At 34.9% G+C, this 15,020-nt stretch overlaps 1 protein-coding gene across 2 annotated transcripts in view; it reads left to right on the top strand.

Moving 5' to 3' along the window:
• Positions 1–15,020, top strand: part of LOC105257891 (teneurin-a) — a 434,044-nt gene that overhangs the window by 147,841 nt on the left and 271,183 nt on the right. For both annotated transcript variants that reach the window (XM_025411980.1, XM_025411981.1), the window contains exon 5: positions 14,348–14,536. In XM_025411980.1, coding sequence (XP_025267765.1) covers positions 14,348–14,536 — 189 coding nt within the window. The remainder of the gene's footprint in view (positions 1–14,347; positions 14,537–15,020) is intronic.

Below are 15,020 nucleotides of genomic sequence, written 5' to 3'. Positions count from 1 at the left end.
GGTCAGATGGAAGTTCCAGCTTCGCGAAGTAATCGTATGGTATACGCGAGATATCGGATAGAGAGATTAGTTCGGAATTCACGAAGATATAACCAAATCATTATAGCGCTAGAGCATGACAGTCTCGATAAAAAAAATTCATAATTTTTTCGCCGTAAATCGTCTAAAAAAAATGTTATTTTAACTGTAATATTAATTTAGTATATTATATCGATACACGAATTTATAAAATAAATTAATAAGTTTCGAAATATTTAAATTCTTAAAGCGTATCTTTCCTTATTTCGAACGAGAAACGAATTAAAATGAGATTGACTTGGTATTCCTAATTTTCTACGAATTGCTATTTTTGCGCAAATGTTATTAAGACTTTTAACTACGAATACAAAGATTATATAATGAAATTCTTACTCGAGTCGGCATACACAAATATATTATTTACATATATTTATGTGTGTATGTGCGTTGGAAACTCTAAGATGTTAACGTACAGGATTAGATATCTGTTCTTGTAACGAGTTTGGAAAATAGGTTAAAGCAGCAGTCATTAGAAGATAATGCAAAAGTTTCACCAAGAAAGAAAACAACGATCTACCACGTCTTCACTTATTCTATCACATGAGAAACTCACACACTAGCGAGCGTCAGAGCTAGTAGCTATCAGAAGGAATGAATAATTTAAAGATGTCGGATCGCATGATCGAAATTCACATGTCTAGGAATCGCTTTGAACGTCAAATTACGAGGGGGAAGGTGGTCCTCTCTTCGTGCGATCGCTTGAATAATTGCGTTACAGACAGTCAATCCATTTAAATCACTCTATTGCCGACAAATGGTTCATTAAAATGCAGCGAATCGAATTCCTGTCGCGCCAATTGCGTAACGTAACGGGAATATCCCGATAAATTCTAATAAACCTTGTCGATGAACTTGCTGCTGGTGGTTGAGAGAGTCGCTGATCGCGTTCGTGTACAAACTAAGTTTGCATTAAACATCACGAAATATTTTTTGACATACATTTGTATTCATTAATGTTCAGAATCATATTTTTGCGAAGCAAAATATATAATGCATACTGTTTCATAATCAAAATTATATTGCTGTCCTATTTACTTATAATCAAGAAATAGAATCGATATAAAATACCTGCAGAAAAAATGTAGCTTATACATAATGTATTGCATTTCTATTCTGTATGTGTGTGTGTGTGAATAAAATTTTAGATCATCTTATGATATCTGTCATATCTAGAATTCTTGAATTCATTAAATTTATATTGTTTTGAATCTCCTATAACATCACTTGCATATCTTCAAATTAGTCATATGATTGTAAGTGTGTGATCAATATTCTTTACTATTATATATTATATATATTTTTCTAAATATATCATGATTAAAATCACTTACCCTCGGCTCTCACTCACGATCATACGTCCGACTATGCATGTAATAGCGTGTAATTTGATACTGTGTACAAAGTGTTAACATTACATAGCCAGAGGTTCGGTAATATTCGCATAACGTAGAATCAAGATTGAAGAGGTACGTAAGATATAGGCCTACATGACCGTAAGTACCAGGATACGGGCTTGTGTGCTTGACTGAATGTTCTCGCTCTATATCCTGCACCAGGCGCCACCACAACATGGTCTGCCACGCTGTGCCAGTACATATGTACGTGTATATATTACCAATAAATTTTCGTATAAATCTTTCTCCTATTTTCTCACTCCCTATCACGCAATAATCTGTTGTCTCGTTCTTAACACTGCTGTTTATGTGAAGCATATAATTATTGTTAACGCATACATGTATAATATTAACAATGTTAACAATACAATGTTGGCAATACAATGTTAACAATATACACGCATAAAAATGTTTATTCAAAATGTTTATTCAAAATGTTTCATATTAGCTTCAACATTCAATACTATTAAGATGTTCAATAATATTATTGCTTATTCATGTCAATATCAATATCAATATCAATATCAATATCAATATCAATTGATAACAGATAACGTTTTGCAAATGAAGCGAGTAGTGCGAGTCAGTGTTCGATCATACTAATATTCGTTCCAAAAATAGAAAGCTTTCAGTATATAAAAGTATATAAAATTATATAAATAATAAGTGTAAAATTATATAATAAATAAGATTATACATACAAATGTTATACATTAGAACATATTATTGTGTAAAATTACACAATAAATAATAAATAATAAAATGTTATATATTTTTATTTATTGTATAATTTTACATTTATAGTTCAAAATTGTTCTTAATGTTACATATTTTTTATAATATATCATGTAAGTAAAATGTAAGTAAAAAAAAATACATAGCAATATGTAAAGCAATATGCAGATTATACTTGTAAATGATTCATATCTTTCTCTCTTTTTGTTTCGTTTAAGAGTTTTAATTGTTTGATCTATCGTCAAATTATCAATTATCAATTATCAATAGAAATATATATATATATATATATATATATATATATATATATGTAATCTCGATTTAGAACATCTTTTGATATTATCCAATTGTCTAATTTCCTTCCGCTCCAATCTATTGTTCTGGTAGAAATATATACAAATTAAAAATTTTAAAAATCGCGGTTTTCATGAAAATTGTCCGATATATTAAATCAAAACTGTAATGAATAATTACGTAGTAATGATAGTTATAATATTGGGCCATTGTTGTCAATGTAGCAACCAAATTACTGACTACACACAAATTACAAACTGGATACGTATCTCCTCTTACCAATTCCTTTTCCTCCTATACTGTAGTGCTTGATCATAGAGCTCGTTTTAGGATTACGCACTGATGAGCGACCCCGTCGTAAATATCGCTCTCATTTTACGTAGATGCGGCTTCTCATCGGCAAAATAAACACGTTGGAAATAAAGTTACCCTAACGAGGGAATCGTGCCCCTTGATCTACTAAAAATGTTTTTCTATACTTATTATTATCGGTATAATCAAGTTACGTCTTTTTTTATTCACATAGAATAGAATAATCTTAGTATATGTGCATATTGCATGTATGTAAACTTTCCAAGGCATTATTTCATGCAAACGTTGGATTTTTAACGATAATTTTTATAATAAATTGCTGTACATCGTTTCACCATATTTTATGTAAATATGACATTTACATGAGACAGATAATAATCGGAAGGGAAAACAATATTTGAGAAGATCATAATGATATTCTGATGTTTAATTTACATGCGATTTGTGTGATATAATTATAACTATCAACTACTGGCAAAATTTGATAGTGTAACGAATATCTAGCACTACCGCTTATTTAGTTACAAGAGAAATTGAGATAGAGTGTCAAGCACCTCGTTGCAAGCAATTAATATTGACTAACGATCTATATATGTGATTTCATGAAATGCGTATATTAACGTTTCGTGATCCTCAATGTTAATATCTAAATGTCCACCCGAAAACCACGCAGAGTTAGGACAGAGCGAGAGAGAAATGCAATATGACCACTCAATATTGAAAATTGTTTATATACGCACATCGAATATAAAATTATAACTAACCGTACGACCGATAGCATCGTGGACAAAAATAAAATATTGGTCATATGTTCGGTGCAAAAACGCTCATTCTTTCCTGTCACTCTGTTGATTATCTAAACGATCGTCGATTATATCCACGCGTATAAAGACTAACGGCGAAGTTTCGCCGAGCGAGCCAGTCCGTCACTCTGTTTGTCGCATCCGATACTCGCGAGTAAATGCCGTCGATGAAGAAAAGAAAAAGGAAAAAGAGGGGAAAACAAGCGCGTGGTACCCGATACCGGGTTTCTCATTATTTTAAGTGACTTCAGAGGCAGCCCGGCGTGTATATGCGCACCATATATCACCACTTGCCACTCAGCCCTGCAGTATCGTATAATCGAGTTGTCAAGCAAACTACCCCTTACGGAGAATGGGTCTACTATCGTTGTCGTCGCCGCAGACGCCACCGACGCCATAGTAGTCGCCTAATGCACGCGTTATTACGTTACGCGCATTTAAAACTCCCCTCCTATTAGCAGTTTGCCATCTCCTCTGTCGTCTGGATCGAATCCAAGGAAGGTAGCGGCGCACGAAATGACGCGCAGGTGTAACTTAGTTGTAGCGCGCGGTCGGATTTAATTCTAGAAAAGCTATTGTGCGACGCTCATAATAATATACAGAAATTTGGATTATCTCTGTAGCATGAAGATTTTCGCGTATGACATTCACGGCATAAACTTCATTTTCGTACAATTATTTTCGACTATTGTATCGAAGTAAAGATACACTGACTCGTAATACGCCGCAATTTAAATTAATGCCACTTTTCATATTGATCCATAATGATAAACAAGCATGTGTTGATAGTTGAAGTAACGAATCGATATCAATGTGGCAATCATCTAGGAAGTTGCTATACATTAATCGAGATGTCGAATTGTATACAATAATAACGGGTACTATATGCGAGTACATTGTTTCCATCTATAAATCGATCGTCGTATCATCATCCCCTATTACTTCGCGAGTCGATTTCACTTATAGTCACCGTATCTACTTGTGCGGGCGCATACCTCGTCAGACGTATAAGCAGCGCACCTATTATCGCTCGCTTTGATGTCGCGATGTAATCCTTATCCGAATACTGAATTAATTTCTGAAAGGATACATACCGCGTCTGGCGCTCAACTACCGGTGCAATCGTCGTTATTTAAAGCGAACAATTATATCGAGATAATTTTACGACGTTTAACGTACATTACCGCCGTCCAAATGGATTCGGAGCGGAATAACTCGCGAGTATCGAGCAAACGTTACGCGATATCGAAATACTCGAGTATGTCTGCGCCACTATCTCGTTGGTATCGTTGCACTGGGGAAAAAGGAAAAAAAAAGAGATATAAATCGCTTCCTAGAACGAGAACACTCCAGAGGCCCGAGAAATCCGAGCGAAAAGCCGATAAACCATACTGGTTTTAATGAACTTTCATTTTTCCGCGCGAACCTTTGGGAATACAAGAATAACAATTTTATTTTCGCGTAAAAGAGACGGCGGGATCGAGTTGGAACGTCGCTATTTATTACTTTCGTTTTGAATCTATTTGTCGAGTCATAAAGTAACCGAAAAGTATAACAGTAAAATGTTTAATTAATGAAGATTGTAAGAAGAATTAAAAATTAAGAATATATTATTACACACGCATCAGATTATTGTGATGACAAATGCAAATATTTTTCCTAATCTGTTGAAAATTCATACCATAATTCCCATGTTATAAAAGTAATTTTTCATATGTGCGCGTGTATGAATCAATTTCTCATTCAACTTTTATCAAAGTTATATTCGTGCATCTTAATTATGCGTACACAGCTAGTAGAACGTATGCTCGGGAAGTAAAGCTTCGCACCGTGCGATTACGCGACTTGCTCGGTGAACATCGGCAAAATATTGCAACAGACCTTTACATTGGAATAATAACAACGCGAACCGCACATCCATATTCGTTTTGCGGAATAAGGGCTGAGCCTACCTAGCGTAACTCGTGCGCGAGGTCACTTAATAATGCAGATGGAGAATGCCCCTAGTCCCGGAACACCATGTGTAAGTCATGATTAATATTTCAGTTGTCGACCAAGAGGTTGAGGTGAATGGGGGGGGGGGAGGATGGCGGGAAGTACGTCGGGAGGGGACGTCCGGAGTATGAGGGTACCGACGGAAGGACTGACCATTGCAAAAGCATAGGAGGTGCGCGAAGGTTTTGTTGTCCGGTACGTTGTTAATTATTCGCAAAGGAAATTAATGCGTTCCTTGCAATAATTTACACCAACCGCGGAATGAATGGTGGCCAGACGGAATTATTCACGCTTCGTGGATCATAATTTCGGGCGTAAGGTTTTAACGTCTCGCGTGGAAATAACCAAGATGTCGGCGGCTATTGCTAATAATATCACTGAAAGAATCTCACGTACCCTTATCTGTTTGACGTAAAGGAAATGTGCGAGAGAATTTTCGTTAGTAAAGTCGCTTCAACGTCGGAAATTTTATCATATATTTAGATAAGAGATAATTTTGATTAAATTTCAAATTTAATGTATTTAAATTTGAATTCTTTCACATGCATACGTATATATTTTTTCCACGTAATTCTTATCAATCACTTATTATTTCAAATTCGAACTGTAAGAAATCCTATTAAACTGAAAATATTAATGGCCAATATTAAATTCATATATCAATCAAAGTAATTCTATATATGCTAACTTTAGTACAAAATATTCATTAAATGGTTCTTTAAATATGTTCGCATAGAATGTCAACTAACATAAGTTAAATTGACATATGTTAACTAAAAATACATATATAATGTATGGTTGGAATAAATTAATATCTCAGACTATTATATTATATGATTTGGAATTAAAGAAAAAGTACATATGAATGTTTTATTTTTATACCTAATTTATCTTTCCTTCCTCTTTCAAGTTGCAAAATAAAATTTTCATTACTTTCTTGCTTCAATATTAGAATAATTCTTTATTAATACAACACAGCTTAATGAATGCTGTGAAATATACCCCTGAAAAATTTCAGTAAGTTTTATGTAACAAAATGTCAGATAGACTGTAATAAAAAACAGTAGACTGTGCAAGTAGTTAGGGTTGTAATGAATTTACCACAGTCGGTCTTTAACAATGCGCATCTCACTATCGCGCCGCTGTTTCGCCACTAACGATAACCCGGTGAAATATGTTTTGAACTCGGCGTTTCCGCAGCGTAGCACTCGAGGCTTAGATTTTCTATTATCTATTTGACACATTGCTCGCTGCTAGAAAACTTGAGATTATTTCATGTTCGAAAATGGAACTGCAGTACATATGCATTAAATTCTTATGTTTTTTCAGTGATTTTGTAAAATTTTTTATTAGGATTATAATATTTTAAAAGATTATATAAAAATATATTAGCATTAAAAAAAGTTATTTTCTATTATTTTATTCATATTTGAGAGTGTAAATTATAATAAAATGTATAATTTTTAATGTATAATTTTTATGTATAATTTTTAATATTATTCTTCAATATATTAATTTTTGTGCGTGGATGCGTGTGCGTATTAGTCGATCGGATTAAATTGAGCTGTTAATTTCGAAAATGCATGAGAAAAGCAGGAAAAATACATATTTCTACGCATGATGGTTTCGATTACTTAAATCATATGTAATATAAATGCATATTAAATGAATTCACTATACATAAACAGCGTTGATTTATTTTCAGTACGAGATATACACATATTTGCTCGAATCGGCAGTTTAACATTGTATCCATGGCAATTAAAATATTACCATCATCATTTTGTACTTCAATTTCGACGTTGATTTTGCAATGTTATATATAAAATTATGAGTAATCAGTTTTTAATTAATTGTGAGTAATTAATTAATTGTCATTTTAACAAGAGTATTAAGTATATAATATAACGTAATATGTTTATAGTATAGAATATTTAACGATGCATTAGTAATGTTGCATATTAGCTAAAATACCTCACAAATATTTATTTATGAAACTTTTATAACTCTTGAGAAATATTTACATATTTATTATTATTGAATATGATGCACTGTGTTTACTACAATTTTTATTTACGTTAAAATGTTTTTGTGTTTATTACAATTTTTATTTACGTTAAAAGACTACTTTATTTTTTATAAAATTAGCAGTAGAGAAAAAATTAAAGAAAAAAGAGAAACGCGAAGGAAATCTCGTGATCGAAAGTTTGAAGCTAGAGGATCTTCTACCGATGGTATGCTATTCTGTGCCAACGTCGTCAATAACGAAAGATATCGATATGTAATTCCTAGTTTCAAGGATGATGAGAAAAGTTCTCATGCCGTTCATAAACTATATAACGGATACTATTCATTACTGCCGAAGGGGGATTCAACGTAGTTGCTGGTCGCACGAGAAAAACAAAACATTAAGTAGATGGGAATACTGCAGAGAACATTGAACTTCGAACCCTCTCGTCGTCAACTATGACTCTGTTTTCTATAAGGACACAATGAAAAATTTAACAGACAATATTAGATTTTAGTCTAACTATTTTTTCACAAGTAATTGATAGAAAATTTTTATATCGATAATACACATTCGTTATTGCGTAAATAACAGAATTATTCTGAATATTTTATCATAATTTGATCTAATTAAAACTTATTTTTTTTATACTCTTGTAAATTCAGCAAGTTTGCATGCTCGTTAAAATTGTTATAAATCTATAATATATCCACTGATAATATATGTATAAATTGAATATTTTTGTTATTTAATTCTCATGCACTGGCTATTATTCAAGAAAAATCAAAAAACTTATCTAATAAGAGAGAATATTTTATAATAAAGAGTGTGTGAGATAAATTAATGGAAAGATATGCGAATACACGTGAAAAACTGATAGAATGCGAACCGCAGATTCCATTTATGCTTATATAATCACCGGTATCTTTTCGTCGAAAGTTTAAAGATGAAAAATTACGTACGCTCCTCGATTGACCGAACTTTCAAACAAATACAAAGTTAATTTACAACATTTTTAACATGAAAATCCACCTTGCTTTCTTATGATGTAGAGAAAAAATCACTCATCACTTATGTTTCCCTTCGCCTGAATAGAACTATTTAATGTGGAAGTTGTATCACATATTATATTCGTCATAATTCATATTTTTCTCCTTATATTTTTCCTATATTTTATGATCATAAGACTTTTAATGTAAAATAACAATAAAATAACAATGTAAAATAATGAATATTTTAAACCTTAGATAATTATGGCACGTTTGAATAATTATTTGTATCACACGTACTATGATTTTTAAGTTCGTAAAACTTCTAGGCATCGTTATTCAAGAATTCCGCGAAATTTCTCTATCTTCGTTTCTCCGTTTCAATGTTCAAACACAGCAGTTGTGTTTCTGATCCGTGTTTCATTTAATTGTTTAGATCACTTGGATACATTATGGCTTAAATTTTATTTTGTGTTAAAATTATATATATCATTCTATAACTATCTGATTGTGTTAGTCGCTTCTAGCAAACGGCAGACGAAATTATTCATTAAGACAAAATTTTAATGCTTTTTTATTAAAAGTTCGCTATACATAGTTTCGAAACAATGAAATTTTCCCCAGTTTGATACCTATTGTAAGAATATCTCTGTGATAAAAATCATACATATTCAAGCATTGTATTTATGTTATGCATCTATATATATAAAATAATTATATTCTGTTCTGGACTAAATATAATGATAAATGCTTTTTTAAATTTCCTTTGTGTAATATATTTCTTTATGTATAATATTATGTATAATAATATACTTTAATTTTTATTAATATGTATTTTTTATGTATTATATTTCAATAAGAGATATTCTGAAGTTAATACCTTTTGACAAGTTGATCTTATATAAACAGAATAATTTTGATCATTGCAGTTTAGCTATTCTTATATAATATTTATAAAAAAAGAAAGGAAATACATTTTATGAGATTGATAGATATTATTAAGATTCTATAAGAATATATTATAAAATCTATCTATCTAGAGTTTTATTTAATCATACAATCATAAATACTGATAACTCATATAGTTGATAACTCTTTTGTAATATAATAATTTTCATTCTTTAATAATTAAATATCTGTCATATATTTCAGTTAACTCTACAAAAAAATAGTAAAGCGAGAGAGTAAATGTTCTTTAAATTTCGAACACGTTATGTACAATATCGATATCCAAAACGCGCGCGAGAGATAAGTAATATCATTACGACAATTTCCATCACATCGTATTTCATCACAAGCTCGATGTATATTTACGACCTGCTCTTGCTACAAGGGAGAATTATTCGCATTGAAGAAGACTCGAAATATTCCGCAATAAAGGAACACACTGTCGTAAACGGAATGCGAAGCGCGGCGAGTATGCTTACTTCATTAGCGAGCATCGTTATTTTCTCAAACGGAGCATCGGCTTATTATGAGCCGTTGTAATTGTATATACGTCTCGTCTCACTCTAGTGTACGAGTACGCGGGTCGCTTTAGCCTTTCTATCAAAGAGCTTGCAGTTTAAGAAGCGGAAGGAAGAGGCGCGGAGCGAGACGGTTAGAGGCATGGAGGCAGTCGGAGAGTGGCCCTTTCAACGGAGACACTTTGCACCTGTTGAAGGTACAGCCACTCCTCCATCTTGCCAAACTCTCCCGCTCAAAGTGATCTCCAACCTCTGGCAGTTACTAGAAAAACGTCGGCAAATTCCCCCTCTTCTAGCATCCGATTTCGTTTCGTTGACGTCTCGGAAATTGGTTTTCGATATGAGTCGCGACGTAGGTATCCCATTGTTCCTTGTGCGTGCGACAGCTGTTCGAAAAACGCGTCTCGCATCCCTTGTTTTTTTTTCTCTTTTTCTTTGACACATGTACACCTTTTGTAACAGCTGATACTAAAAAGCATAGAAATGTGTCCAAAATGTTCGACAAAGAAGATATAAATTATAATCAAAAAAGATTAAATATTCAACGCAAATATTAATTTACGTTGAAAAATATTTGAATAAAAATATAAGAAAATTGCAATGTTATTGCATATTGAAATGATATTCAGAGAGAATTTATGTCAACGTTATGTGTGTGTCACAAATGTCAGTTCCTGTAAGGTGCATTTACGAGAGAAACTGTATATTGCAATAATGCCTAATGCACTTCTATATCATTTGTTGATTAGTTATTCCGCTTGATGATTATCGTCTGCATAAATACGATATTATAACATGGAATTTTATTTCGCGACGTACAATATCTTACCGATACGACAGCCTGTATTCGCGTATTTTAACACGATATAAAATCATTAAAGAAGGAAGAGACGCGTGTTAACTACGGATAGCAACGCATCTCCGTTCACGAGCGAAATTATGGAGAAAATTAAGGCGCATCGCGCCCGAAGTTGCGTCGTCTACCGTCCAGGTATACACGGGCCGTTGCGCGGAGCTTGCGAAAGCAGCCGGAGGCTTACACTTCCGCAAGCTCGCTCGTGGTCTACGAGCCGTGTCGGTGCTGCCGCGCCGCGCCGGGGCAAAGTGCATTCGATGTTCGCAGTTCGCTGCCATGGCAACAATCCCCTACAAACAAAATGCATCGTGTGCACACGACATGCCACGGTTTTCCTTGTCGCGCCGGTGCCCACCCGCCGCGCGTTTAGTCGCCACGGAAGGAACCGTTGCCGGGGTGAAGAAATGCCACCGGACAGGACGAGACACGACTGTAAATTCCGAGCGAGTGTCGGAGGGGACGGCGGCGGTCCCCGTGTGCTTTGCGAGATAAATCGTCCGGCTAGCCCGTGCACTCGCACGACTGCCGGGAGTGTCGAAAGGGGACACCGGTGAGCACGCGATCGGCGCCGATGATTAACGGTCGATTAAAGATAAGCGCCGACTGTTCGTTTTGCTACGTCGACGTGCCGGCGAGATGTTGTTACGTGGTTAACGCTCTCGCGCGATCGATGAGAGCATGCACATTGCACGAGTGCATCGATGAATGCTGAGAGAGTTTCCGTTTAGATATTGTAACGCTGCCGTAATTAATAATTATCAAGTAGTATTATTATAGTATTATTACAAAATATTGATTATCAGTTTCAAGCCGAGAGAAGGCGATTTTAGAATTTAATTTAAACTAAAACTAATAGCGTTTACGCGAAGTTCTCTCACATCGAGTCATGTTTCATGTTTAATCCTTTTAATGTTGTTTTAAAAATTGTATTTTTTAATTTAAAAGAAACGTAGAAAATGTAAGTCGATTATCAGTTTTTATTATGCGATATGATATATATATGTCTACGAAATGTTTCATTTTACTATTTGCCAATATCTCGCTATCTCAATGAAGAACATGAATCGAAAGAAATAGTAATCGCAATCATTTGTTGCACCGGTCCGAAAGCGATGGAGCAAGCGGCCGACGTATCCTCTTAAACGTTACGGCGACATTTTCGAATCCATATGGATTAGAAAATCCAATATAGAAAGGAAGAGCATCGCGAGGGCATAGTGGAATCGCGTGAGCGGGAGGGTGACCGAGGTCGTGCCGAAGGGAAATGGGTAGACGAGAAGAGGAAAGGTCGGAGGAGGAGGAAGAGTCGGGGTTTACTGAAAAGTGAGAAAGGGAGAGAAAGGGAGAAAGAGAGAGAGAGAAAGATGACGGAGGGAGAAGAGGGCATAACACAATTACATGTGGGGTTGATGCCGGGCTCTTCGTACGGCAGAGCGGGACGAGAGGAGGGGACCGCGGGAAAGGGGGCCCCAATGGTGGGTGGCAAGATTGAATATGAAAGTTTAATGCGAGCAATATCAGCGCTACTGCCCCGGCCCTCGGCTACTCACTCTCAGACGTCTCGGCTATCAGGGTGCCCATCTTGGCCGTATCTCTCTTTATATCGTGAGTGCGCTTACAACGGCGGCTTCGAGAAGGGAGAAGACGGCAGAAAGCACTTCGAATCTTTGATGTCCCGAGGTAACCCGCAAGAGTCGCCTCCAGCTTGTTCCGCGCTCGCGCGTAGGTTCCCGCTCGATCTGATTTGTCAATCCGCGGTGGCGCGTCACTTCCGATGAACGCGTTCATCTCGATGCGAACAACATTTAGAACGCAACGCGAAAATGTAATTAACGCCTTGTTAAGCCTCTTCTATCGCTCAAATATCGATTTTCATTATTGCGAGAAATGATGGAACAAAGATGATGGAAAATGTAGGAGGTTGTCAATTTTGTATATTCGATTTTTTCATTTGCGCTTAATTAAATCGCAAAATATCTCGAGTTTAAATAATTAACTAAATATATGTATAGTTGAATGTGATATCCTATGTTACATCGGTAGATACATTTTTATACATGCTTTGCTTTTAATTTCACAATCTCTTGTTGCACGTCAAAATATTTTTATTCATCCCCCGTTTTTAATCAACTAAACAGTATCGCTCGATGCTGCCTATCTTTTCTCCTCACACGAGAAAGGATAATTATCAATTAAAAACTTACTTTTGCGTACTCTGCTTGTGAATGGGATTCACGAGCTCGCTAAGGCGTTTAGTGACTATGCCTTCGGCTATTTGTAAAACTTTACTCATTAATTACCGACAAGATTCGATCTCGTCCTCCCTTCCATACAAAACTCCCAACCTTTTCTCACTATGATTTTACCCCTTTGTCCGCCACAACGAAGTTTAATAGTGAATTAGAACGTGCATTCCTGCAACCGGCAATTATCTGCCAATTAACAGACTGAACGCAATATCGCAAAGTCATTTGCTTCTAATAAAAAGATATATATCCATAACGGATGTCTTACAAAGTATGACGCTACTTTTCTTAATTACTAAACTTTCATCAAATATATACGGCAAAGATAAATGAAAATTGGAAGTAAAAGTAATTTCACGATAGCGTTCTATCATCGACAGAGAGGTGATTGAAAGTGTAACGTCATACAGAGAAATTCCTTCTTCAGTGCGGCTAACTATATTGCTTCACTCTATCTTTTCAGCATCATCCCTGCGTATCCTTGAATATACCTCAAAGAAATAACTCTCGGTATATCTTGTTCGTAAACATAGTTAAAAATACAGCTGTATCTATACAAACACGCATCGTGCGTATGCACACTGACATACCGTATTTCTTATGGTAAAAAAGTCTCCTCTATTCCACACATTTCTTATCTTTCGCTATCGCACCGAATAATGGCACGCTCCCTCAGAGTAAATTTTACGTGACAAGTACCTTTAAAAGTTTAGACGTCTGCCAACTTAAGCAAATGCAGATCAGAGTAGCGTCGCGCGACGAAATGTTCAAATCTGACAGAGAAGTGGCGATAGAGACGATGTATAGTTGGTAACGGTAGAGGATCTGTTTAAAACAGAGAATAATAGTTACGTTTATAAAGGGCCTTGTGTTCTCGAAATAGATGAAAAGATAGGTGAGCTGTGCGTTCATATATCTCATTTACAAATATAATCTCGGATAAAACGAATTAAGAGGATAACAAAATTTAACGGATTAAAAATTAAAATAGATAAAACACGATGAAAGTTTAATCTATCGACAAATTCCGTATTGGAGATAAAAAATTTAACGCATTTGTAAAAACATGATTTTATTTAATTAATTAATTTAAGAATATGTTATATATTTGGTTAAGAAGATCGAAGTAATAAAAATGAGCGTCATTAACGTGCGATTAATTTATGCGCAGATGCGGGAGACAGATCGTACCGTACGGGATCCGACACGGAAGGCGCAGCAACCACGGACAACCCAACACCGCCTCCAACCTTGACACCAAATCATCGGCAAGCTTCTCCATTTCCCCTCGAAAGCACAAACTCTCGCCGGCATCATTATAACGGCAGCATATCTTCCGAGAGATCTCGCAACGGCAATGGTAGGGAGTTAATTAGAACCGTGAACGGGTTGATGTGCACGCAAGATGATACTTATGGGCTCACCGCAAGATGAATCTCATCAAATGCAATTTTATACTGTACATTAAAACTGTAATGCGTGCAAGATGAGCTCGTTCCGGGAGAGAGAGAGAGAGAGACAATTTAAAATGACATCGATATGACACAATATATGACAGCTACAGTTTTAACCCGTCCTAACATGATATTTCGTATTTATTTTAAATACTATATATCTTTAATCACGTTAAAAAGTGTTGCCATATATATAGATACTTCACGTTAAAATATATTTCGTATTTATTTTAAATACTGTATATTTTTAGTTACGTTAAAAGATGTTGCCATATATATAAATACTTGACGTCATTTCATTGTATCACATAAAAATTTTAGAGTATGATTTTAAGGCGCAATATACTTGTTGAAAGTTACAAGTAAATTTACATGAAAAATGTGCGCTTT

The sequence above is a fragment of the Camponotus floridanus genome, unplaced genomic scaffold (genome assembly GCF_003227725.1).
Source record: "Camponotus floridanus strain SB8 unplaced genomic scaffold, Cflo_v7.5 scaffold46, whole genome shotgun sequence".
In the NCBI taxonomy this organism is placed as follows: Eukaryota; Metazoa; Arthropoda; class Insecta; order Hymenoptera; family Formicidae; genus Camponotus; species Camponotus floridanus.
Note: the sequence above shows the minus strand (reverse complement) of the source record. Positions and strands in the feature narration are given on the sequence as shown.